Here is a 27,718-nt window from a genome sequence, read left to right as displayed (position 1 = left end):
AACAGCATCCAAATGCAAGTAGATTAATTCCACTTCAGTGGGACGGTAACAACATTCTGTACACCTTTGGTGCATAGCCATGCTGGCCATATGACCATGGAAAATGTCTTCAGACAACACTGGCTCCTTGCGATGAGCACCGCACCCTAGAGCCAGACATGACTGGAGAGGAAAATACTTTTTAGTCTTCCATTAACAGATTACATGAGCCAAGGTGGCGCAGTGGTTAAATGCAGCACTGCAGGCTACTGCTAGATCAGCAGGTCAGCGGTTCAAATCTCACCGGCTCAGGGTTGACTCAGCCTTCCATCCTTCTGAGGTGGGTAAAATGAGGACCCAGATTGTTGGGGGCAATATGCTGACTCTCTGTAAACCGCTTAGAGAGGCCTGAAAGGCCTATGAAGCGGTATATAAGTCTACTGCTATTGCTATTGCTATAATGATTTTGAATTTATAGTTTTCTTAAACCATGGAAATGTTTTTCTGTTAAAAATATTTTTTAACGTCAGAAACCTCTCCTCTTTCTTGATCCCCTTTCCCAAACCAGAAAAAATACATTCCAAGTCATTCATCAAAAGAGAAATAATGCCAGACCTGCCTTGTACCAATTTTGTTTGTCTCTTCAATAGTCCAATTTGAAGTTGGTTACCTGCAGAAAGGACTGTGTTGTAGTAGGAACCCTTTCAGCAGTTCCAAGAAGTCTCCACACCCATTTGCACTACTCAGGCGACCATGAGGACACAGATAATCCTCCAAGTAGCCTCAATGACTCTCTAAAAAATGCAGATGAGCAGCTGTCTGCAAGGAATATAAACCCTTCCACCGTTCCCCACCATCCAGTCAGAGCTGAAGAAGCTTCTTGGATGAGAAGCAAAACATCTTCAAAGAAAAACCAGAAAGTCCAGTTGTCTCTTGGGGAAAAAAAACACTTTTGGGATGAAATCTCTTACAATTTCTCAAATTTCTGCTGATTCTTCTACATACTGAATATACTGTGTACTGTCCCAAGTGTTCTTTCTTAAAGGCAACACAAACAGAATGTTGCTGTTTTAACAAGAATAGGTGGGTCTCTCACAAGGCAATTTTTCTCTGTTAGTTTTGTCCAAATATCTCAAACTTATTTATCAAGTGCCTTCCCTGAACTTTTCACCACAGAAGAATTTTAATTCAAGTTCAAAATTTCAATTATTCTGTTCACGTTACTTAAAATGAGAAATTATTTGGAATCTTTCTACATTGATCCAAAACTTTGTTTGCAATTTTATCATCAAAACTTCTTCTCTGTAAGTAAAGCAGAGACAAATTGTTAGAAGTTCTAAGTGAAAAGTGAAACCATTAAAAATGGTTGTGAATTTCAAGGCAATAAAATAATGATCTGATTGTGACCTAGATTAATATCTCCTATTTTAATATTTATTTATTATTAGACTTCTATGCAACCCATCTTACTAAGGCTACTCTTCTACCTTACATGACAGTTATCCTGAAGTAAATATTGAGTCCCGTCTGCCCTCATGTGTGAACTAGTATCATGATTTATTGGAACAAGTCCATAATTGTCATAGCAGCCATGAATTTATCTTCCATTACTGGATGATGCGGCCCCCCCAATCCATGTGCCAACTGGGGGGGAGGGTTTGCTGGGTTTCCAGCTGTTGCTGTTGCGCCATCTGTTTGATCAGCAGGGCCCAGAGGGGGGTTAGCCCCCCTGGCATCATCCATGGCCGCCGCCCATCCAACACCTCTTGGTTGCCGTTCTGGTTCCCCCTGGATGTTGAAATTTTCCAAAATCTCCATCACCAATTGGGTTACATGTCTCTTCAGACGACCCTCTCTCAGCGAGGCTTCATTTAGTTCCTCCTGGTCAGAGGGGGCTTCTAGCTCCAATTCCCACCCCGGTTTTCGGTTACCATGAGTAGGAGTGACTCCTCTGGTCTTTCCATCCCAGCGGTCTTTGTCCCAATGCCAATTGACCAGCGGGGCTTTTTTGGGTCCTCCAGGTTCGCCTCATCCTCTCCAACAGGGTACATGGAGCAGGTCTCCGGCTGGGGGGGGGGGTGTTTGACATCTTCCTCCAGCATTCAGCTTGCCCTTGTTCGCTGTTGTGTTCGGACATAGTTTGAAGGGTCCCCTCGGTAGAGCAAATGTTGTGTCTCCTGGTTGACCATTGTGCAGAGATGTTGCTTTATGTAAGGACTCCTCTCCTAACTTAAGAAAGTGAAGACTCTTTAAAGGTCAGCATATTTGCCACCAACAATCTGGGTCCTGATTTTACCAATCTTGGAAGAATGGAAAGCTGAGTCAATCTGAGCCAGTGAGAATTGAACTGCTGGCAGTGGGCAGAGTTAGCTCACTAATTCTGTATAAAGATAGCAGTCAGTTCAGAAAATTCTTTTAAAAACTATAGGAATTTATCCTTCCTCTGGTTTGACTGCCTAACCTTTGTTAATGGCATGGTATTCCTTTGATGATAAAAAGAATATGTTGACCCTTTTTTGAAAAGGGTAGACCGGATGAAATTGTTATATGAAACACTTTGTCAGCTTTTTTACACCAAGAATCCTACAGGGTATGCAGAAATCTTGAGCTGGCTAGATTAAAATAATGGAAAATATTTGCAAGCCCAGCATGTATTTTTGCTTCTCAAACACTGAAAATATCTTCTTCTGTTGGCACACAACAGAAAATTGTCCAAAACTGGAAAGTGGGGGATGAAGGAAACATAAAGTGATTTTAAATAAAACAGAGTAATTTAATAGGAAAATATCCTTCAAGTCAAACTCAACTTCATGATGAATGTTTGGCCACTGCTTTTCTCTCGGATGCGTTTTAAACTTTGCAGCCTCGCCTATTGCTCTTGGTTTCCCCGGTGGGGTCCCACCCAGATGCTCATGAGATCTTTTTCCAGATCAGCTAAATCATTTAGATACTGATCCAATATCCCACAATAGCTTGAAAAGAACGAGGGGACAAGCCAGAGACTTGGTGAGAAGCACATTTAAAGGAAGTAGGAGACAAAACCAGGGATGTACAAAGCCAGATGCTCAAATTGCTTTCAGCAATGGAAGACAATCCCTGAGTTGTCTGCAGACTTGAGATACTGAGCTTTCTTGTATAGGCAGCCTCTTGGCACTCGCTCACGAGGGGCTTATTTTGCCATGGCCGAGGGGCTTTGTCCTTCTACCTGGAACCTGGCTTTGCGGCCAAACTATTAAACAGTGAATGGAATATTTGGGGCCTCAAGCGTTGGTGCTCACCTCCTCTAGAAAAGCCACTGCATGCTTTATAGAACTGATGCTGCCTGATCTGCTGCTTAGTACATGGGCTAGATTTGCCTGTCAGCTATTAGCACATGGCGTTCCATGCTCAATTCTCTTTCACAGCAAAAGGGGTAATAAAGAAATCTGTTTATGATTCTGCAGTGAAATTAGCTATTAGTGCCCTGGTGAGTAATAAGGTGCTTCCACCTAATTAAAAGCCCTAATTGCTGTGACAAATATCAATTTTCCAGTGAGAACAACTTTAACTCAATGGTGAATACAGCCGATACGACCTTTACTTTACTTTATTATCATTGTACGTATATAGCAATAGCAATAGCAATAGCAGTAGACTTATATACCGCTTCATAGGCCTTTCAGGCCTCTCTAAGCGGTTTACAGAGAGTCAGCATATTGCCCCCAACAATCTGGGTCCTCATTTTACCCACCTCGGAAGGATGGAAGGCTGAGTCAACCCTGAGCCGGTGAGATTTGAACCGCTGACTTGCTGATCTAGCAGTAGCCTGCAGTGCTGCATTTAACCACTGCGCCACCTTGGCTCTATATACACAGTTACACATACAACGAAATTCACATAACACCCAGAGACCAGGCCCAACACACACAACAATCTCCAAACACACCCCCATTCACCAAAAAATTCCCCGCCCCTAAACCACCCAAGCATCCACACAACAGACCAAGTAATACTGTCCAATAGCTCCCTGATGGTGGCCCTTCAGTTCATTGTTGAGTGCAATTATAGCTCTGGGATAAAAGCCATTCAGAAGACGTGTGGCCCTAGTTTTAATTGTTCTGTATCTTCTGCCAGAAGGCAACAGTCTAAAAAGATTGTGAGCGGGATGGGAAGAGTCTCTGGGAATGTTATTCAAACAGCAAGATGCGAAGATGTCATCCAGGGCTGGTAGCTGGAACACGGTGATATTCGGGGGAGTTTGAATGATTCTCTGTAGATTTTCTTTTTTGTCCGCTGCAGAGCTGCCCCCATACCATGCAAGAATGCCGTATGTCAGGACACTCTCAATGGTGCTGCGATTGTAGGACAGAAGTAGATGCTGAGATAGATTTATCTTCCTTAGCATCCTCAGGAAGTGCAGCCTCTTCTGTGCCTTCTTCGCAAGCATGTTAGCATTCGTGGTCCATGAGAGGCCCTCCCAGATATAAATGCCCAGAAATGTAAAACTTCTAACCTCTCCACCTCCTCACCATTTATGTACAAGGGTAAATGTACATCTCTCTTCCTCCTGAAGTCAATTATAAGTTCTTTAATTTTTTTGGTTTTAAGTGTAAGATTATTTTCTTTACACCACAATGTCAGCCCTTATACTTCCTCCCTATAAGCAGACTCAGTGTTCTTATTAATGAGCCCCACCACTGTCATGTCATCCGCAAGTTTAATAATTGCATTGGTGTTATAAAATAGGGCACAGTCATGTGTGTTCAAAGAATAAAGGAAGGGGCTTAGCACAACCCTGGGGGGCTCCTGTGCTTAATATCAGAGTAGAAGAATGGTGAGATCCCATCCTTACTGACTGTGGCCTATCTGTCAGAAAATCCTTTATCCACAAACAAATCCTCTGATTTATATCCAAATTGGACATTTTAAGAAACAACCTATTGGGTAGAATAATCCACAAATAGCAACCTTACATATGTTCCCTGTTGTCCCAAATGATTTAATACAGTATGGATTACAATAGACATAGCATCATCAGTTGATCTATTACTCCTATATGCGAATTGGTATGGGTCCAAAGTAGATGGAAGACTAGCCTTAATAGAGTTCAACACCAGTCCCTCAAAACATTTCATGACAACATATGTTAAAGCTACTGGTCTATAATAAGTAAGAGATACCACTACTGTCTGCTCCCACTACACCTGCTATTCTGAAATAAATATCTCCCCCCACCAGTGGTGGGTTCCTACAAGTATACCCATACCGGTAGCGGAAATTGAATGTCCATTTCCGTACCGGGGGAGCTGGAGGCCCCATACTGGTATGGTCCCTCCCCTGATTTCTCCCCACCCCTTTGCAAACGAGGTGGCTGTAAAAGAGAAGGAAGCGTGGGCTTCTTCCAACAGTCGAGGAAGGAACAGGAGCGGAAGACTCAGCTGTTGGAAGAAGCCCGTGATTCGTTCTCTTTGACAGCCGCCTCGTTTGCAATGGGGTGGGGAGAAATCCAAGCATTAGAGGGGGGAGAAGGATGTGCCTAGCAGAAGCCCAGCCTTCTTCCCCCTCTAACGCATGGATTTCTCCCATCCCATTGCAAACAAGGCGGCTGTCAAAGAGAACAAAGCCACTGTTTTGAGCCGAGAAGCAATGCCTCTGAGGGGCTCCCCCCCCCCCCCGATGGCACCTGAGGCATCTTCCCTCCTCCTGCTCCATGGGAAAAAAGAGCAGCTCCACTCTCGCGCTCTTCCTGCTGATGCTGCTCGGCCTGAAACATGAGGATCGGGGAGGAAAGCATTTTCAGGTGGAGAAGCAGCAGCGGAGAGAGCGCAGACCTCCTCAGCGATGCTCTCAGGACGAAGACATTGCAAGTGGGGAAGTCTTGACCCCCTCAGGAGCCGCCAAGCGCTCACCACCCCTCCAGCCCCCCCCCCCCCCCCCGAGCCTCCTCCCACTGCAGACGTGAAAATTGTGGAGGAAAGAGTTTTTAGGTGGCAGTGGCTTCCGCACGCACTGTTTTTGGAATCGGGGAGGGGATCCTCTGCCTGAAAATGCTTTCCTCCATGATCGTCCCCTTTCAGGCAGCACATCTCACCAGGAGAAAAGAGAAGGGATGTCTGCGGTGGGAGGAGGCTCGGAGGCTCCTTCCTTGCCTTCTTTCGGGCCCAGAAGTGATGCCTCTGAGGGTCCCCAGGTGGCACCTCAGGCTGCCTTGCCTCCTCCTGGTCAGCGGGGAGAAAGAGCAGCTCCACCCACTCTCCCCTCTCACTTCCCTCATCCCACAAGCTATTCAGGAAGTGGGGGAAAGTGCCCCTCGGCTGCCCCTCCAGGAGGACCACCGCATATCCTCCATGGGTGGGAGGTTGAAGGGGCGGCCGCAGGTGAAGAGCCCCAGGGGGGTTTGGCAGTGAGAGAGGAAGACTTCAAATTCAGAGGAGGAGGTGAGCGGTTGATGTGCCTTGTTCTGACTTTCCCCGGGTACAAAATGCTTTAGAAAATAAAGTTTTGAGGGTTTGGGGGGTTGTAAAGGGTTAAGGTGTGTGAGAGAGAGTGGGGGGGGGGAGAGAAGGAAAGAGAAAGTAAGTGAGAGAAAGAAAGGAAGGAAGGGAGAGAGAAAAGATAGAAAGAGAAAGAAAGCAAGATAGACTAGCTGATTGGTTTGCACAAGTAAAATGAAAACTCATATTTTTCATTTAGAGCAAGTGGCTTAAATGGAAGCAATCCAGCTCCATCAGGTTCTGAATATTCTTTCTTCCTTCTCCACTGGACTTTCTCGGACAGTCCATTCATTTTTCCTGCCCTGATGAAGGGACGTTCAAAGCCCTCATTTATCTTGTCTGAAGCTAATAAGGCTCACTAGTAGTGCAAGGGAGCAGTAATTGCTCTGCAGCTAAATTTATGTGGGAGGGAGGAAGCTCAAAAAAGGAAGCCAGGCAATTTATAAACAGCCTTCCTTATTGCACCCTAATTATGGCACTGCATATCAATCAGGATGGCTACTTCTCAACATCTATTATGCACAGTATATAAAGCACGTAGTTCAGGATAGACTTTTTGAAAGGGGGGAATCCACTGTTTCTTTTTATAGGGAACAGTTCCTGCAGGAAAACAGTCATTAAATCAAAATGAGGAGAAATGGGAGATGACCACGTCCTTCTCATAACAAAATATAGAAAAGCCTCCCTCAGATATCAACTGTGACTTACAGGTTCCTGTTCAATGTGGAGACACATGAAAGAGCACGGTGGCTTTTAAAATGTTCCTTATCCAAATTTCTGCTTGATCACAGCAGGCTTTGAATTCCTTGCTCTTGGTTGAAATGTGGTGTTATCGTAGAACACAGAACATGGAATCATAGGGCTGGAAGGGGCCTCGCCGAAGATCTTCAAGCCTAATTTCCCGCTCAGGGCAGGAGACCTTATGCCACACAGATACCATACAATACACTGGTTGGCCAGTATTTTGAAAACCTTTAGCAATGGATCAGGATGGGTTTTCATTTTTTTTACTTCCTATTCTGTGGGCATGGCCTATTTTGTGGGCATGGCTTAGTGGTCATGTGACTGTGGGCATGGCCAACTTGATGGCACTCACCAGGAGATGTCATGGATTGGGTAAAATGTGGTGAAGCTCACTTAACAATGCTCTTAGAAAAATTTTGGGCTCAATTGTAGTCAGAAGTCAAGGACTATCTCTGCCTTCCTCTGCATGGCAACCTTGTCCTAGTAAACTCCTTCTCCTTTCTGGCAATTTTCCTCTCTGTTAGAGGCACCAAAGTAATCCAGATAATGTTAGGTTTCCTGCTGCAGCAGGGGGTTGGAGTAGATGACCTCTGAGTAGCCTTCTAGTCCTAAATTGCTGTGCTGTTTTTCTTTCTTTCTTTCTCCCTTCCTTTCCTCTGTGGGAAGCAACCAGCCACCCCCACTAATAAAATATTACTCCCAGAAAGGCTCACTCCACATGTCTGCCAGTTAGACAATGAGCCTATAGAAAGTTTGGCTCCATTCACAGGCAGGGAATGATCCAAACCCTTTTAGAAACACAAAGCCCATACTGCACAAACCCCAGAACTTCAAAAATATAGAACTATATAAGAATCCTACCTTTTATCCAATTTGTTGTTGAGTTGACCCAGAAACAAACTGCTGAATGTCACTTTGCAAACTTCCTTTTGAGCAGCTTTTCAATTTAAAGCAGGTTTCAACTTAACGTTTGCAGCATTAAGACTTGTGGACTTCAACTCCCAGAATTCCACATCCAGGCATGTTCACTTCCGATTTAAAGCAACAGCATTTTTTTCTATTTTGCTGAATCCTGATTAAAAAGTGAGATTCTTTCTTTCTTTTTCTTTCTTTTTCTTTTTTTTTCTTTCTCCCTTCCTTCCTCCCCCTCCCCCTCTCTCCTTTAGTTTTTAAAACCTCTTTCCCTTGCCTGAGCCTGCAGGGAAAGGGGGCTTTAAAAAGAGCTTCTGACAGAGGTTCAGGGGCATGGCCAAGCCACCATTACTATCAGTCCGGTCCGGTATGCCAGATTTTCACTACCTCTTCTGGCGTACCGGACAGGACCGGGAGGGACCCACCTCTGCAATGGATCGCTCACTCCTCCAGGAAGCAATTCCACTGATTAATTGTTCTCACTGTCAGGAAGTTTCTTTTTAGTTCCAGGCTGGATCTCTCTTTAATGCGTTTTCACCCATTGCTTCTTGTTCTACCCTCTGGTGCTTTGGAGAACAAGTGAACCTCCTCTTCTCTTTTGACTGTTTAAATGATGCTTTGAGTCTGTTGTGAACAGGGGGGAGTTCCGATTTTACTTGCATCCGATTGGCGAAGTTGTTTGACTGTAATGAGACACTTGATTACACGAAGGGGCACAGAACCTGAACTCTATTTGTAGCCTATATTGTAGTGATGCTATACGACTACATGAGGGAGCCAAACACCATAGTATCATGAATACCACTAAATTAAAGAGAGTTAATGTTATTAATCTTTAAATCTTAAATTATATCTTGGGATAATGGTTACATAGAAAAGGATGGAGAGAAGAACGTCAAGGAAACCTGAACCCCTAGGAGTTATTTGGGAAGAATATACAACTAAACACATTAAAATCCAAGCAATGGGACCAAATTAAATTAAAATTAATTTAATAGAATTAATAATTGATACATTTTCAAAGGAACTCTGCAAGGAGATACATCACTTACGGTGACCCTATCCTTAAATCTAAGGAGTTGTAATCACTTATCATCATCTTAATGCTACCCCTTCATTGATGGAACTACAAGAGCACTGGCCTTTTTGGCAGCTGCAGCACAAACTGGTTCATACTTAAATGGTGGCCCACTAGGACATATAAACCCCCTTTCAGTTACTACTGTTGAATCAGGTACCTCGGTGTTCGGTTTTTCCTGCCAAAGTGCAGGACCTTACTTTTCTCACCACTAAATTGCAGTTTTTTGCTAGGGGCCCAATGCTGAACTCTGTCAAAATCTTGAGTCTATCAATTCCCCCCAGCTTGGTGTCATGTGCAAATTTGATGAGTTCCTCTTCTACTGTCGCATTATCAGTTTACCATATTTCTGTAAACACTTCAGCAAAGTTTCCTAAGAGTGAGGACAATTAACCAATGGAACAGAAGTTGCCTTCAGACGTTGTAGGCGCTTCATCACTGGAGGCTTTTAAGAAGAGACTGGACAGTCACTTGTCTGAAATGTTATAGGATCTCCTGCTTGAGCAGGGAGCGGGACTAGGAGATCCTCAAGGTCCCTTCCAGCTGTATTCTGATACTGATTCTTAGGTTGATTACCATAGAAGAACCCAGAAATTGCAGATATTCCGAATGGAGATATGTCAGTCGTTTAATAATGCAGTTAAAGTCATTTGCTGTAGAAAAATGCCCAGGTATGCTGAATGGTATGGCCAGCGTTGAGAGTACTTTCTCTGCTTATCCTCATAAAAAAAACCAGAAGCAGAGTAAAATTGACTTTTTTTCAGAAAGAATGATCAAACCATGAGAAAACAATATATACATAAATGTATTGATTTCGTATGATACAATATTGTATGAATGATTTTCCTATGTTTTCACTATGTGTTTCTGTATGACATTCTCTAATAAAAGCTGTGCAGTAAAATGAGGCCCGTGTTCATACCAGTACAGTTCTTCCATATGTTGACCACTTTCGTTCAGTCCCTGGGGTGGACTTTCAGAGGTTTTACTGTATATTCTTATTTATTTTTAGATCCTATTTTATTCATTTTTTTTCTGATTATGTATGCATGTGCATCAAGCCAGTTTACTGCATCTGGCTTTACCTCTGTAATAAGATGATTTGATTTGACTTAGACAGCAAATGTCCTGCAAAACTATGAGAGCCGAGGTGGCACAGTGGGTTAAATGCAGCACTGCAGGCCACTTCAGCTGACTTCAGTTCTGCAGTTCGGCTGTTCAAATCTCACCGGCTCAAGGTTGACTCAGCCTTCCATCCTTCTGAGGTGGGTGAAATGAGGACCCGGATTGTTGTTGGGGGCAATATGCTGACTCTGTAAACCGCTTAGAGAGGGCTGAAAGCCCTATGAAGCGGTATATAAGTCTAACTGCTATTGCTATTGCTATAAAACAGAATCAGGATATAGAAGAGTCTTGCCAGTGGTGGGATTCCATTTTTTTTTTTACTACCGGTTCTGTGGATGTGGCTTGGCTTGGTGGGGGTTCTTGTGACTGACAACTTGACATCACTTTATTAACTGGACATTATTAAATTTAAACTTTATTTGGGATTATTAAAACTTGGACTCTGGAAATTTTATAAAGGAAACATGGCGCCTGTCAAAGAAGCTTCAGGAGAGGAATAGAGCAACAGTGACACCTACTGGTCAGGGAAATGTTAAAGGGAAAGTGAAGAGAGTAGAAAAAAGAAAGTGACTCTCTTTTTTTTTTACTTTGAACATTGTTACAAGATTGCTGCAAGACCCAGATAAGCTGCCTGCACCTGGGAATTGTTGATAGAAAAGAATGACAGGGACAAAGAGCGGAAACAGTGTAAATTATAAACACTGTGACTCCTGGACTGGATACAGACTTCAGCAATTGAGCAATAGAGCAACTGAACTGGGAAGTAACAGAGTTTGCTTACAAGACAAGGAAGATTTTTATACTTCAGCCTTTAACTTCTCTTCTTGGGGTTTTATAATATGGTAGATACAATTCTATGGTCTTGGTGGGCCTTGGATTACAACTTGGTGTGTCCCTGTGGATTATAATTAATGACTTTGTGGATAGCATAGAAACTATGAAGAAGGAGGAGGAGGAGGTGGAGGTGGTGGTGGTGGTGGTAATTTTGTGGAAAAGAACCTGGATTATGGATATTTTGGGTTGACTTTGTGAAATGTAGCACTTATAAATAGAAAGCAACTTGGGGTTTGGAAGTAAGAACTGGAAATAAGAAAGAAATTGATGGACCATATTAGATACATTTTATAATTAGACATTGTGGTGTACCACAATGTGGTGTTTGATTCATAGTACTGTTGACTCTTGGGTTATTGACGGGCTGATTTTGTAAAATAAACAATTATCCAAAGCATTTGTCTACCCTAAATTTTAACTCCAAATTATTAAAATGACAAATAATGCAAATAAAACAGGGAGGAAAACACCCTCATCTGCACCTTGCTCAACAGCATCCTCAGTGATATTGAGCCCTGTGAGCCAATGCTCACATTGACACCATGTTGCAGAATGAAAAGCTAAACGCCTTTCAGTCAGAAATGAAAAAGATCATGCAATCATTACAGGAATCACTACAAGGAGAGATGGCTAAGAATTATGAGGATACGGCAGATAGGATGCAACAGATGAGGGGGGGAAAAGGAATGGAAGACAAAATAGATAATTTCCAGCAAATAATTACTAAAAATGAACAATGGATCCAGAAAGTGGAAGAAAAGGCAGAGCAAACGGATTAAAAAGTAGAAGAGATGGAGAATAGACTCTCTAAGGTAGATCACGATCTTGAACGATCCATAATTACATTGGAAATGGATAAGGCAAAATATTTTTTAAGATTTCAGAATGTCGAGGAAGAAAAAGGGGAAAACCTTGTGGAGAAAATGGCAGAACTATTGGCAGAGGCATTGGAAATGGACTAACAGGAAGCTCTCTATGGAGTAGAAAAAATATTCAGAGTATATACAAGTTACCAAGAAAACAAACTTCCTAGAGAGGTACATGTGAGGATTTTCAAAGAAGACAATGAGAGCAGGGATACTCCAAAGGGCAAGAGATCCTCCATTGAAATACAAAGGACGAGAAATAGTAGTACTGAAGCAAATACCAAGAATGGTAAGAGACATAAGAAAAGAGTACCTATTTTTGACAAAACAATTGATAAAATATGAGGTAAATTTCAGGTGGTTAATACCTGAGGGAATATTGGTGATCCGGAAAGAAAAAAGGTACAGACTAGACATACTTGAGAGTGCACAACAATTCTATGACCAGCACTTTACAATACAAGAGGAAGAAGAGAAAAAAGAGCTATTGGAGATACTGGAAGTGATAGCAGAAGGGAAGATACAACAAGAAGCAACTGAAACAGAAGAAAAAGAGAGAAGGGAAAGAGAAGGAGCAAAACAGAAAGAACAGAGAGAAATAAGATCAACTAGGACAATTAAATCAATCTACAAGTAAATAAGTAAACAATGGAAGAAGAAGTAAAATGATTACCAATTAACATAAGTGGACTGAATTCACCAATGAAACAAAAAAGGTTTGACAAATTAGAAAAATCAAAATCAAATTTAATCTGTCTTCAAGAAGTACATATTAAAAAAAAGACAGTAAGCTACTAGAGTAGCCCAAAATTGGGAAATTATATTGCTCATTAGCACAGCAAAAGAAAAGGCTCTATATATTAATGAAACAATAAAGGCTAGACAATTTTTTTGCAGATGAAGAGGGGAGAATATTGATGTTGGAGGTAACAATAAATCAAAAGCAGATATTGCTTATAGGGATATATATGCCTAATAATAGACAAGATGAGTTTTATGGAAAACTCCACAAGAAAATTGTAGAATTAGAATATGAAAATGTTTGTATGGTAGGAGACTTTAATGCAATTGTAGATTCAGAAATTGACTACAAGAGTAGTAAAACAGGCCCCGTTTTTAATAGTTCAGTCAATGGGAGGGCAATCTCCGCAAAAGGTGGAACGAACTGCCTGTAGAAATTGGCAAATCCCAGAAAGCTCCGTAGCTGTCTGCGAGTACTTGGAGTTTTCCAGTCTAATACAGCTTTCACTTTTCCTGGATCCCTCTCTATCCCCTCGTTGGAGATGCAATAGCCAAGGTAATTCTAGTGAGGTTTTGTGGAACTCAGACTTCGATAACTTTGCATATAGCTTGGCAGCTAGAAGTTTTTCCAGGACTTGCTGTACCAGCTTCACATGTTCTTCCAAGGTTTCAGAGAAGACCAAGATGTCATCGAGATAAACGAGCACTCCACGGTACAGGTGCTCATGTAGCGCCTCATTTATGTACTACATGAAGACTGCGGGTGCTCCTTGTGGCCCAAATGGCATGAAAGCTGCCAAGAAGGCAGTAAAAAGTGGTCTTCCATTCATCTCCCTCTCTGATTCGTATGCGGTAATAAGCCTCTCTCACGTCCAGCTTGGTGAACACCTTGCCTTTAGCCAAGTGGTTCAACATATCTTTCATGAGGGGGAGGGGGGGTAGGTGTTCTTCACACATATGGCATTCAACTCCCGCAGATCAATACAGAGATGAACCCTGCCATCTTTCTTTTCTCTGAAGGGCACTGGGGCTGCTACTTTCGACTTCGCTGGTTCAGTGAAGCCCTGCTTCAAATTGATGTTGATGTACTTCCTCAATGCTACCATCTCCTTAGGAGTCATGGAGTACATTTTCAGCTTTGGCAGGGTAGCCCCAGGTACGAATTCTATTGCACAATCTGTGCCGATGAGGGGGAGGATAGTTGCAATCTTCCTCACTGAACACCCGCGCCAAGTCCCAGTAGTCTTTTGGTACTTGCCGGATCCCTGGGGGTTTTGCGTCTACTGCAGGTGCTGCAGGTTCTGGGTGGTCTGGGCTATTGGGTCCAATCGTCCCCAGGTGGCCCTTTGACTCCACCAGTGGTAATGGCCCAAAGCCAACAATCAATTTCCTAATGCTGTCCTCTCAGGTTATTATAGGTTCCCATTTGTCCAGCCATGCAAGCCCAAAGATAATTGATTCCTGCATTCTTGGAGCTATGATGAATCTGAGGAATTCTTAATGGCGGCCTATCTGTAATTTTTCCAATTCAGTAATTCATGTAGCTACTCCTCCCCTAATTAGTGTTCCATCCACCTGCTCAAACCAAATGGGATGGTTATGTGCGTATGCCTAGCTGCTCCACAATCGACATGCTGATTAAGCATTGGGTGCAGCCGGTGTCCACGATTGTCCCAACCTCCCACCCCTGTTTCTGGCACTTGGAGTTTGGATTAGATGGTAAAGGGGTGGGTGGGTGCACTCACCATTGGGTCGTCTTCAGTATTCTGCTCCTCCTCTGAGGTGGAAGGGGCTTCCCCAATGGTCGGACTCTCTGTCTCTTTCTTTTCTTCCTCCACCTTCACTGAATTTTTGCACTGCCCAACATTGGTGGCTGGCTAAGGGGAGATGTGCCCCAGGCCCCTTTCTACTGTCTGGACTTATTTCCCCAATTTGGTGGAGGGCCCGTCTGCGCTCCAGGATGGAAGGGCGCTGATTTTGGCTTTGCTCCAGCGGCAAGAGGTTGGGTCGACTCACTGGTCACTGTGTGGAAGGAGCCACAATCTCCACTCCAGTGTGCTGCCGAGTCTCTGCTAGGGAAGGAGAATGTGGGCTGGGCCAGGGTACACTGAGGTGGTCCTGAGCTAAAGAGGGTGTTGATCCCACTCACATTTAGCCGTCCAAATTGGTCTGGGTGGCCGGTCAGAGAATGACTGCGTGAGGGTGGCTGGGATCTCCGTTCATCGGATCTGCTAGCCGATATCTGCTCTGACCTTCTCCAGTCGTGTGTCGGAGCTTCTCGGGCATCCCCCTGTCTCTCCAGCAGAAATTCCTTAGAGGTGATAAATCCTGAGGCTTTACCTAGCAGAAAAGGCAGATAATAGACAGGTAGTTTGAACGTTTTCTTGTATGTTGCAAGTATTTCTTTCAAAGGATTTACACAGCCATACAGTGACATTCAGAATGAAATGTTTAGGGAAATGATTCCTATATTTTCTCTTAGAGACATTTGAAGATTTAACACGTCCTCCTTTATATTATAATCATGTTTTTATTCCTCTTCTCCCCTCTCCTCCCTCTGCTTCACAGGGCGACACAATTGTTTCCTGTGATTCTTATGGTGTACTGAAACTGTGGGATATTCGGAGGGGAGTCCCAATGATCTCCATTGATGCTGGTCCACATCCTGGGAACCAGGTGGCTTTTGATCCTTCCGGTAAGATCTTTCTTGACACGGGAGATATTAAGGAAAAAAGGTTTCAGCAAGGCCATTTGTCTGCAGTGCTGCAGTGCAGTGAGTGTTAAAGAGTTTTAGAAACCTAAAACTTAGATGTACTTCTACCATTTTCTTGTAGATATGTAGAACGGACTTGAGAGGTGAAAAATAAATAAAAATAAAATGTTGCTCTCATTGAAATTAATGAAATTAACAGAAACAAACCCATAGAAGAAACATGAAGGCTGCATAATATTCCATTTTTCTTTGATTCCAAAACTTATACCGCAGAACCTCCGGTCATGACTGTAATCTGTTCCAGGACTTGGGTCAGCACCCCATTTGGTCATGACTGGAAGTAAGACTGATTGCACATGCGCACACGCACACGGACACACAAAGGCGTGGCAGGGGAAATCGTTGCAGCTGTGATTGATCGCCACCCGAGGATGTGTTCGTGAACAGAGTGAAACATTTAGTGAATTTTTTGGTCACCACTTGATTTGGTCATGATCAGAAGCGTTCGTGACCCAAGGTTCCACTGTACAAATATTTCTAATAAATATTATTACAGTAGACTTTATTCATGCCATAACAAATGGTCTTAGATTTACAAGGAAATTAAATATGCATGAACCCATGTAAATGGGTTAGTTTTACAATGCTTCCAAGGGCAGAAATGGCACCTGTTGTCAAGTTGTGCTTTTTGTCCTTTAATATTGAAATAAGCACTCTCTTAAAACATTCAGGGATTTTTTTTAATGATGTTTAAAATTCCCTACTTGGAATGATTGCATTTTTGTACTATCACAATTAGACTCCTTTTCACAAATACCCAAAACTATCTCAAAGGAAAGTTTGGTACAAACTTTACATATATAAGCCTAATTCAGAAGACTCAGACAATTGTCTTCTAGCTACTAAAATACTCAAATCAATTAATCTAGATGTAAATGGAAGAGAATATATGTAATCAGGATTGAACTGTGGAGTTATTGGTGCTCTCTGAACTTGGTTCAAGTAGAGAGCACCTGGTTAGATAATAAAACATTTCAGAGAACACAAAGAATTCCACAATTTAGATATCTTATTGTTCCAGGTATTGACCCATTCATAGTGAAATTCTAAGCCATCCTTACTAAAAATTACACATAGATACTATTCCTGAAATATCAAACAGCCATTAGAATTGATAACTTGATGTTCCATGGATTTACTCAATCCATTTTAAAACTATAAATACTGTGTATGCATTATCGCATTTGATAGCTGCAAATTCTGTGGCTTAATTGTGTCTTCTGAAAAAAGGCTTTCTTTTATTGAATCTCATTTAATTTGAACAAATGATTCTTTTTGGGAGAAATAATAGTAATTGCTCTATTTATTTTGAATGCATAACTAATTGCAGAACTGAAGTAGACAAAAACAATTGAAAAATATAAAAAATAAAATGTCCATAACATATAATAATATCCACAGATAGGTAAGAACTTTTTTATTATTCTAATTTGCGAGTGAGCATTTTAAGCAAAAAAACATTTTTAATGCTTTTAGAGAAAGAGAGAATGATGTTTTTCATTCCACGCAGCCTCTCTTAGAAGCAAACAAAAAATCTCTGGTCTTCTTCCTAAAGAGTTAATGTCAGCATTCCAAATAGCATCCAAAATTAAATCAGAGTCCGAGGCAAAGTATTGCTCAAAGTTCCAATTTAATGAGAGCGCCATGTTGGCACATCTGGTGGAAACCCAAATCTGAGCTTCCTGGTTTTTCCCCACCCAGTTGAAAGTTCACGATCTGGCACCCACACCCACAAGCCCATCCCATGGTCCAATCTTCCCCTGCCACGCTGGCAGTTCCCCCCATCCAGTAGAGACAAAGGATGACCTTGGATTCTAGAAAGGAATTTTATTTTGGCTGCATAGCATTTAACTCCGTACAAGCCCCCCTCCCATTTTCCCACAATAGAAACAGCATAGCAGAATAATAGAAAGTGTGGCAGGCCAGAGATCCAAAAGGGAATTTTGCTGCAGGCCTGACAGCTGTTTTATTTCCCTTTTTCAAAATTGAACGAATCTTATCCTTAAAAATAAGATTATTTTCTTCTTTCCTTCCTTTCTTTCTTCAAGCAAATATTCCCTTTACAAAATAAGTACTGTACTTCCTTCTTATAATAATTGCATTCAGCTTAGTTTCATAAAATGATTGTCCTGATTTACACAGGCCCTTGGCTTTTCTGCCTATTAGAATAAGGCTAGAAAGTGGAATTTGCATTTCACTAATCAGTGTTCAGTCATCGAATCAGCAGCTGGAGCTAATGTTGAATAATAATGCAGTGCTTGGTTTCAAATACTCCAAAACACACACTATTTCATGCAGCTCAGAGAAACAAAAAATCACAAAAGCCATTAAAACTGAAGGCATCTTATTCAATTTCTCCGTGTGGCTTATCATTCTGTTTTCCAAAGTCCTAAGGTTTGCATTGGCGATATTAGCCTACTGAAGAACATTTTACTAGCCCTGTTTTGATCCAGCAGTGTGCAGCCGCCACCAAAAAAGCTAATACAATCCTGGTGGCAGCTCCAAAACGGTGCACAGAGGCACAGCCGCGATGTCGCGTGAGACCTGGGTTGTATAAACAGAGGCATAGAATCAAGGTCACGTGAAGTATTAGTATCGCTTTATAAAACCCTAGTAAGACCACACCTGGAATACTGCAACCAATTTTGGTCACCATACTACAAAAAAGGTTTTGAGACTTTGGAAAAAAAATTCAGAGAAGAGCAAGGCCTGGAGACCCAAAAATATGAAGAACGGCTGCAGGATTTGAGTTTGGCTAGTCTAAAGAAAAGAAGAATTGGGGGTGACATGTTTCCAGTACTTGAGGGGCTGCTACAAAGAAGAGGGAGTCAAATTATTCTCCAAAGCAACGGAGGGCAGGACAAGAAACAATGGTTATCTAATCAAAGAATTAAGAAGAAACTTCTTAACAGTGAGGACAATTAGCTAATGTAACAACTTGCCTCCAGAAATCGTGGACGCTCCATCACTGATGTTTTCAAGGAGAGTCTGGATAGTCACTTATCTGAAACACTGTAGGTTCTCCTGCCTGATCAGAGGGCTGGACTAGAAGACCTCCAGGGTTCCTTCCAGCTCTATTCAATCTATTCTAAATGTATGTATTTCAACTACCAGGCTGAGGGTATGGGTATGGGAATAGGTACATAAGGATAAGATTTCCAGCATGAACATGTTTTATGATATTTTCAGAAAATGTTGAAAAAAGAGAAATAGAAGTTGGAAAAAACTATTCAGAATGCTTTGGGCAGGGATTGGATGAAAAGATCTTCATCATTCCTTCTAGCCATATCATTCTATGATTCTATGAAATCTTATCTTGCTTTTTAAAAAACATACATATTTTTATTATCGCTTCTAATGGTGAAATCTCATGTATGTGTTTTTCAAATATAAGGTGGTTTTAAAAAAAAAATCATGTTGGGTTTTTTTCAAGAAAGCAGGTAATTGAATTGTAGCCTAAATAATATTGGTATTCAAGTCCTCTGCAAAAGATACTTAGTACAGGTAATCCTTAACTTACAATCACAATTGAGTCCAGAATTTCTGTTGCTAAGTGAAACTTTTGTTAAATGAGTTTTGCCCCAATTTATGACCTTTCTTGTTAAGTGAATCACTACAGTTGTTAGTAAATTGGTTGTTAAGTGGCTTCCCCATTGTCAGAAGGTCACAAAAGTGATCACATCGTGCCAGAACCCTGAAACTGTCATAAATATGAGCTAATTGCCAAGCATATGAATTTTGATAATGTGATCATGGAAATGCTGCAATGGTCATAAGTGTGAAAAATGATCATTAGTCCCTTTTTGCATTGCAACTTTGAACAGTCACTAAATGCTGTAAGTTGAGGACTATCTGTATTTTAATAAAAGTTTTCTGTTCATACAACAAAACATAAAACAATATATAAACAGCTTTTATGATTAAGAGCAAGACTGTATATCTCAAAATAAGATTTTCTTAGTACTGTATTTGCAGAGAAAAATCTGACAGGTAGGCAAAGTCATCCTTTTCCTACATTCAGGTTTTGATGAGCCTGTCAGGTTTAGCATTTAAGGCAGCAGGCTAGAACTCAAGAGACGGGGGGGGAAATCGAATCCTAACCTAGGCATGAAGCCAGCTGGATGATCCTAGGCCAGTCACTTTCTCCAGCCCCAAGAATATAGCAATTAAAACCTTTCCAAGAAAGCTCCAGAAAACTGTCCAGGCATTTTCCAGGAGTCAGTGCTGATTTGAAGGTGCAAATTCTTTTTTAGATTTCAATATTATTTGTTACTAGCATTCATATCTATGGGGGGAAAAAACATTTGCCATCTATACTTCTACTTTTAGAGCTTATGTACACTTGCGATGATATACTTAATAATTAGTCTAAATCCTTACTTCTAAATCCCAAACTCCTTTGAAACATAATTGTTCTTCAGATAATATAGATTATATTTATTTTTGCTAAATGTTTACCTAATATTTCCTATATATGCATTCTCGGTTTATCTGATTTTATCAATTTATCGATCGGAATTATAAAATGTTCCATTCAAACAGAGAAAAAGGGGAAACTTGTTATTGCTTATTACTTCTGTCTTTCTTCTAAAAGCTCTATATTGCTAGCCAGGCGAAAATGGTTCTACCACAAAACCGCGGACGACAAAATCGCGGTCGACGAAAGCGCGTATGTGACGTCATCACAGCGCGACGAAAAAGATCGAAAAAGATCGAAAAATGTAAAAATAAAGCTAAAACCTTCCCCTAACCCCCCCAAACCTAACCCTAAACCTAACCCTAAACCTAACCCTTAACCTAACCCTAAACCTAACCCTAAACCTAACCCTTAACGTAACGAAAAACCTAACGCTAACCCTTAACCTAATGCTAAACATAACGCTAACGCTCTAACCCTAACCCTAACCCTTAACCTAACCCTAACCCTAACCCTTAACCTAACCCTTACCTTTATGTGAATTGGCTTGCTGTAATTTAATTTTTATTTCAATTTTTGGATCTTTTTCGTCGCGTTGTGATGACGTCACATACGCGATTTTGTCGACCGCACTTTTGTGGAACGCGCTTTTGACGGGTCACGGGTGAAAACTAGATAACTGCAAGTATCTTTTCCTATTCTTGTAGCAGGAGATGCTTTGATTTGCAGTTATCAGCATGACAATGACAGATGATGGGCCGAGGTGGCGCAGTGGTTAGGGTGCAGTACTGCAGGCCACTTCAGCTGACTGCTATCTGCAGCTCAGCAGTTCAAATCTCACCGGCTCAGGGTTGACTCAGCCTTCCATCCTTCCAAGGTGGGTGAAATGAGGACCCGGATTGTTGGGGGCAATATGCTGACTCTGTAAACCGCTTAGAGAGGGCTGAAAGCCCTATGAAGCGGTATATAAGTCTGCTATTGCTATTGTAGTTATACAGGCAGTAGAAGCCTCCAGGTTTGAAAGGCTACTATAAAAATCCTATCTAGAATAGAACAAAGCAAACAAATGTATAAACTTCAATATGTTGCTGTTTAGAGGACTGGATTTATCGATTGAAATGGAATCTGGAACCTGGAACACAGACTAGTACAATGGATACAAGGCCTTCTTGTACATACAATGTGTTCAGATTTGGAAAGGCTGTTCATATGATAAAGTATTAGACTTAAATCCATCTGAAAAACTGCCTGTCCTGATACTTGTATTTTACCCTGCAATTTCAATAGTTTGCATTAAAGTTGCCACTGCTATTCTGCATTCTTTTGCTGCTAATTCCCAAACCCAATTAAAATGCAAACAGAAGAATATAAAAGCTTGAGCTTTGATAAAAGGCAGCAAAATAAGTAAACCGTTGGAGAGGGTTGATATACGACTGTGTAATGTGCACATATTAAGATAAATAATTAGATTATTTAAAAAATCTGACTCTAAATCTATAAGCTTCATCTCTCTTGAGCCATTAAATCAATGAATGTTGTGTCTTGCAATTTCATAAGAGTTTTTCCATAAAGCATGTTTCGTACAATTTAACCACAGTGCCGAGAAAAAAGAAAACAGGTTTTAGACTGCAGGCCATTTAACAGCTTTGGTTTTAGAACATCACTTACAAGCAGCGGAGACCTAGTTGTGAGTAATCATGTTCAGAATGATTTTTGCTTTTAAGCACAATGCAGTGGAAAGCGTTTGGACAAATTCTTGGAACAGGAATATTAATTCTATGTCTAGACCAGTTGCAAAACATTCTATGTCTAGACCAGTTATAGGTATAAGTACTATGAACTATAAGCTGGATAAATTCATGCATTATTATTCAACTCAGGTTTTATATGAAGCATTTACTGTCAAAGGGTTTTAAGATAGTTTACTTTGGCACCATTACCATATACTTGCATGCCATGTGTTTCCGTTTTCATAAGTTTCCAAACTTGTATTTTCAGAAAACCACTAATTGTTTTTTTAATGTTTAGGAACTGAAAAAAAGTATAGATTCATATAACACTATTAACAATATCATGTAATTTCAGAATTTGTAATTATAATTTTAAAAGTTGGGGGAAAGCCTAAAAAATTTGAACACAATGCTCAAAAATCTTGTGCCTTGTCCCTATTCAGGTATTAATAGACAACATGTATCAACAATCTGAAAATCTGACATGTATTTTTCCTTAAATGATGTATGGTACTCACATGGATTTGCTCTTCAATCAAGAGCTATTGTGGTGATTGAGGCACAGTTTTGTGATGTGATAGGAAGCAAACATAGGGAAATGTTTTTTTTAAATGACTCTGATGCCTACATGCTAATGCTCAAACATATGAGAAATAAACAGGGCAAGCTTCAAGTCCTAGAACATGAGGATAGCTGAAAAATTGTTCCTATTACCAAAACTTAGTAGGATGAAACTCATGACTAGAAGGATTTAAATTGTTCAAAAGAAACAAAGAGGGGGTACGATTTACATTATATGCAAGCAATAACTATACCTCTGTTGAAATGCAAAAAATGAAGGAAGAAAATCTTCTTGAATGCATTTAAGTTAACGTAAAAGGAAAAGGAATAATGTACTACAGGCATATACTACAGATTACTCAACCCAGTTGAGGAAATAGATGAACTTTTTGCTAATCATTTAGCTACGGTGTGTAGGAAGAAGCATAGGTCACCAAGCCCTGGGCTGCGGCACACGACTGAATCAGGACCTATATGGAATTGGGTCACTTGAGTGGCTGGCTGGAGTGCATGCATGCACAGCTCAACCTGTGCTAGTGGGGGCTGGCAGGCACTCATGTGCTGGCCCACTGCTTGTGTAAATCGAGCTGCACTCATGCGCACCAGCCTGCCACTTGTGCAAGGGCTGCATGCGTGTGCATGTGGATGCCAGCCCACCAGTCGCACAGCCCAGTTCCTCTCTCCCCTCAAAACCAACCAGCAAAGGTTGAGGACCGCTGTTCTGCAGTACTAATGGGAACATTACATTATTTCAAATGAGAGAAGTTTCATATCATGCAACTTTCATCAAAACTGTTTCACATGCCCTTAAATCTTGGGAGGCAGGGAGAGACAATAGTGAACATCTAGGAAGTAGGGTAGTAGTGGCAAATATCTTAGAATAATACTTTGATGCAACTATTATAAATTGTTCATCAATAATTTAACTAAAAGAATTGTGCATACTATATATAAATTGTTACTTCTTAGCAGGAAGTCCAATATTTTTTTCTTTGGATTTTCCCATTTGGCTGAGTTTTTTCAGTACTCCAACATACTATTCTTTTTTATTGGGGATATATTTATGAATTTAGTTTTTTAAGCAACAGGCCAGAACCTGTTCATATTAATAAGTAGGAAACCTGTTGGGCATCAAACTTATTTTAAAAGTATCATTATGTAGAACTCTTTTTAGTAGTCTGGATTATGAAAGAATTGCAGGAAAATAGTAGATAAGACAGAAAGAAGGTAAAATAGGGGTGGGGGTGATAAATCAACTTCTTGCTTCTTGCCCATGTTTTGTTACAAGCTACTCTAACTGCTGCCTGTTTTTTTAGCAATAATGATTCCGTTGAATATGATATTAACATATAAAGCATGTGATATGGTTCCAGGATCAGAGCTAATCTATATTTGAATGGCCTGAAGGTGTGTTGACATCAAGGAAGCTAAAGCTAGGAAAGGCCGTTCTTGGGCCTCTAAGTACTTGGAAAATAGACCACCTGTGAACCATATGCAAAACCATCCTGATCGCCATAGAGAAGAAAGTATGAAATAGGCTTGTATAAACCATTTGGTGGGATTTCAAAGCCTTGGAAAGTTGTGGGAGTCCTTTGGAACATCTGCTTCATTGGCCAGATCAGATATAGTACCCCACCCACAACTCTTTAAAGTAGATATTTCATGAATCTAGGAAAAAGGTGCTGCTGCTTTAAAAAGTACCAAGTAGATGCTGTGGGCTTTACATTCCTATATATTCAAAAACAGTGCATAGCCCTAACAAACATTATTATTTAATGAATGTAAGTTATTGCCACTGCTTTGAAGTTAAATTCAGATGTATGGGTGCCTCTTTCTTTTCTGTGTAATTTATACCTCTATCTTGACTGGGAAGGCTGACATCATCTTGGCCACTCCCACCCGGTCACATGGCTGGCAAGCCACTCCCACCCAGTCACATGGCCAGCAAACCACTCCCACAAAGCAGGCCACACCCACAGAGTAGGTTCCAAAAAATTTTGAAACCCACCACTACTCTATGTGCAGAGAGATATGCAGCTCTACAATTTGTTCCAATATAGAAGGGAAAATTAAGTTTTAGTATGTTTGAAGCAATTAAAAAATTTACAAATGGCTGGGAATTTATAAGAAAACTAATTTTCTTCAAGAAGAAAATATTGAAATTAAAAAAGACAATGCAACTTTACTGCTCAAAATAACTTTCAGTGAGTCAGGGGGAATTATTTATCTCTGATACCTGTGAGAATAATCTGTTTTGTTTTAGGATTTTTTTACCTGTGAATCAGAAGTCTTAATAAATGATTCCATAAAGGGTACTACAAATTCTCTAATTGTACACATATCAATATGTTTCTCTGTTAACATATTTGCTCCTCTCAGTTCAAATGAAAATTTATTCTGAATTATCCTTTTGTCTCAGGATTTGTCTGAGAGTCATACCGTAATATACTAACCAGGTGTGATAGAAGGAATTTTTGACTTTTCAAGAGAAAATTGAATGCTTGGTCTGCCATGCTCAATGTGGATATTTATCTTTTTATTTCCTGTCCTGTTTTTAAAAGTAGTTTAAGATCTATTTTATCAATGTATACTGTATTTAAAAGAATATATTTCTCTCTTATCAGCTTCCTAGTTTTCATTTATTTTATATAACTAAATCTCGAAGAGAAAGTTGCTCCTCACAAATGTCTTTTTTCATATTTATTCCTTCCGTTTAAATTTACATCTTAGTCACTGCAGCTTGGGGGGAAAGGGAATATTTTAGTTTTTTCCTCCCCAAGAATGAGATGACATGAAAATGTGTTCCAATCCTCATGGGTATTTACAGAAACTTTCACCCAAAGTGCATAATTGCAATATGAATTGCAATTCTACATTTAGTATGAAAAATCAACATTATTTTTTTTTAAAAAACAACCCTTGAAATTATATTATAAACAGAACTATTCTCTCCCAAGACAAATAGATTGCTCAGCAGGCCATTTCCTTGTGAAATAGGGTAATCCACATATATTACTACACATATTAAAAAGCTATTGCTCTAATCAGGTATAGATTTTTCTTCCCAATGTAATTTTTTAAAGCATTAGAAGACAGATGAGTTTCCTAACAGAATTAGTGGGAAGTGGACTTAGGAAAGAGAACGTAGAAGCTGCTTGGAACAAAGTGAAAGGACATGCAGAATGCCAAAGAAATTAGTAGAGTTATATTTTGGGAAGCAGGGGAAAAGGATGGCATACGAAATGAATCTGCAGGTGGGGGAGGGATATTGGAGAGTGCTGCAAAAACTGAGAAGGAGAAAAATATTTTGTATAATACGTATCCAGAGAAACACATTGGTGCAAAGAAGGCCAAAGCAGTCGTTAAGAGAGAAGATGCACAGCAGTTTTGATGGAGATAAGCATTTGCTTTGGAAAGGAGGAAACAAGAGTAAGCAACAAAGCTTACAAATCTGTGAATAATGTGGGAAAAGATGTCTTTTAAAGATAAGGTAACTCACCAATCATCATCAGCCTAAAAAAGAAAGGTCAAAAATGTCATCCCTGCAGAGCCTGGGATGTCCTGCGATGGTTGCAGAAGGGTCTGGGCCAGTGGTGGGTTCTGGGGGGGGGGGGGTGTGTGTCCTGGTACGGGCTTACCGGTGGCAGCGGTCAACATACCGGAATGGAGTTTTGGAGGGCTCACCCGCCCACCCGGGTTCCTCACCTGTATTTTAGCCAACTGGGCCATTTGCACCTGTGCGCGCAGTGTGCGGCACCTGTGCGACCTCTGCAGAGCAGCTGGAGCATCGCAGGACAATGGGTGCGCATATGTGCGCAGCACGTATGCCCGAGGTGGTCACCCGGCCCTGTCACAGTGTAGCGGTTACGACAGGATCCAGAACCCACCACTGGTCTGGGCCCAAGCAGCATACATGCCATTAATTGGTGATAAGAAGAAAACCCCTGAAATGAGGGTCGGAGGGGAATAACATTAAATATTTCAATGAGCATATTCTTTTTAAAGCATCCTCAGTAATCCTCCTATAAAGAATAGGAATGGGTTGGAAGGAATATTGACACACCCTCCCCCTGAGCAGGCTTATCAGGGTTGGGTTTGTCAGTGATGTTTATATTTTCTTGTTATTACTTTTTATTAACTGTAAGGAAATTATTATTTTACCTTGCACCAGTTCACTGCTGGATGTTGAGATTGCTTCCAACAACATCTATCTAAAGAACTTGTTATAGAAATGTTGGATTATTTTGCCAAAAACATTTATTGCACCAGTGGATGAGTCCAAAATCCAAAAAGACAGATAATGTTAGTTCCAGTTGAAACTCATCTAAGGCAATTTTGTGACCTAGTAATTCACCACAAAAAACTATTTCACTTTATTCAAATACTTTAAAGGATACAGAGAGTCAGATTCCGTCTTGTTTAGCTTTCCAACAATCTGAGATGCTGACCTTGGGTTTCTACAGATCTGTTTTAAAGTTTATTAGATCCTATCATTGAACCTTTAGAATAAATTCAAGGCAACCATTATTAATTAACTTAATTCCAGCATAATTTATGGGAAGGCTATAATAAGCCAAATAAAGTGAACATTACCAAGGCTTCTTTTATATTTCTGGTGATATTGTTATTTCATGTTAATTAGTTACATTTTTAAAACATGAAAGTTCATCAAATCTCTGCATAACTTGTTTGCAGTAATTTTTACATCATACTTTACATCATATATCATGATTACTGCAATATTCTTTGGAGTTCCATCCCAGCCTTGGGAAAGATGTTCAAATGTTGTGACAAACTAGTGGAAATCCCTATAACACTTTTGAAGTGAACGTTGGATTTTGAAGAAGCAGGAGAGAAAGAACTTTTGAACTTCAATGTAGGAGAAAACTCCTGAGAATTCGAAGGACAGTGGAGAAAACAAAGCAATGGATCATGGAACAAATCAATCCAGAGTTCTCTTTAAAAACACAAATGGAGAGTCCTTGTGGATTTTTACTCTGCTAGTTGTTGCTGATTATAGAGGGCAGTGCTCATTTCCATTTCAAGGACCATTGAGCCAGTGCTGTCCAAAGACATTTCCCTAGTCATGTGGCAAGCATGACATTACAGAGTGCTCTTACCTTCCCACCAAAGTGGTACCTGTTTATCTGTTTGCATTTGCATGTTTTGAAAATGCTACTTTGGCAGGAACTAAAGCTAGGATGAAAACTCATCCCGTTGTGTAATGTCAACTTATAATGCAAATTAAAGTATTCACAGAAGTAGAATTGGAAGAATAAGGCAAAGAAATCAAAGTCTTGTGGAAGTAGTTCAGATCGTAGAAGCAGCATTAGAGGAAGTCGGCACAGATAGTGAATCGTTTTCATTCCCAAGCCAGGCACCCTCTGCCTTGCCTTCACCTAAGAAAGAGCAAAGCCTTCTAACTAAATAAGAAGAATTGAAACAAAGAATAGCTGAGCACACAGAACAGCACAAAAACCACAGA

General features: G+C 40.6%; 1 protein-coding gene and 1 long non-coding RNA gene across 3 annotated transcripts in view; one reads left to right on the top strand and one right to left on the bottom strand.

Moving 5' to 3' along the window:
* The window catches only part of LOC148049309 (uncharacterized), a 53,034-nt gene that overhangs the window by 23,583 nt on the left and 1,733 nt on the right, over positions 1-27,718 (bottom strand). Inside the window, exon 2 of the long non-coding RNA XR_015695569.1 lies at positions 14,498-15,092. This is a non-coding gene — a long non-coding RNA (uncharacterized LOC148049309). The remainder of the gene's footprint in view (positions 1-14,497; positions 15,093-27,718) is intronic.
* Positions 1-27,718, top strand: part of SPAG16 (sperm associated antigen 16) — a 111,369-nt gene that overhangs the window by 82,208 nt on the left and 1,443 nt on the right. The window contains exon 15 of one of the 2 annotated variants that reach the window (XM_087706286.1): positions 15,321-15,447. The exons of the other annotated variant lie outside the window; for it this stretch is intronic. Coding sequence (XP_087562412.1) covers positions 15,321-15,447 — 127 coding nt within the window. The remainder of the gene's footprint in view (positions 1-15,320; positions 15,448-27,718) is intronic. 2 annotated transcript variants of the gene reach the window in all.

This window comes from Thamnophis sirtalis, unplaced genomic scaffold (genome assembly GCF_051295495.1).
Source record: "Thamnophis sirtalis isolate CommonGarterSnake01/CBP01778 unplaced genomic scaffold, rThaSir2_p1.2 scaffold_1, whole genome shotgun sequence".
NCBI classification, from domain to species: Eukaryota; Metazoa; Chordata; class Lepidosauria; order Squamata; family Natricidae; genus Thamnophis; species Thamnophis sirtalis.
The sequence above is the reverse complement of the archived record's forward strand: the minus strand, read 5'-3'. Positions and strand labels throughout refer to the sequence as shown.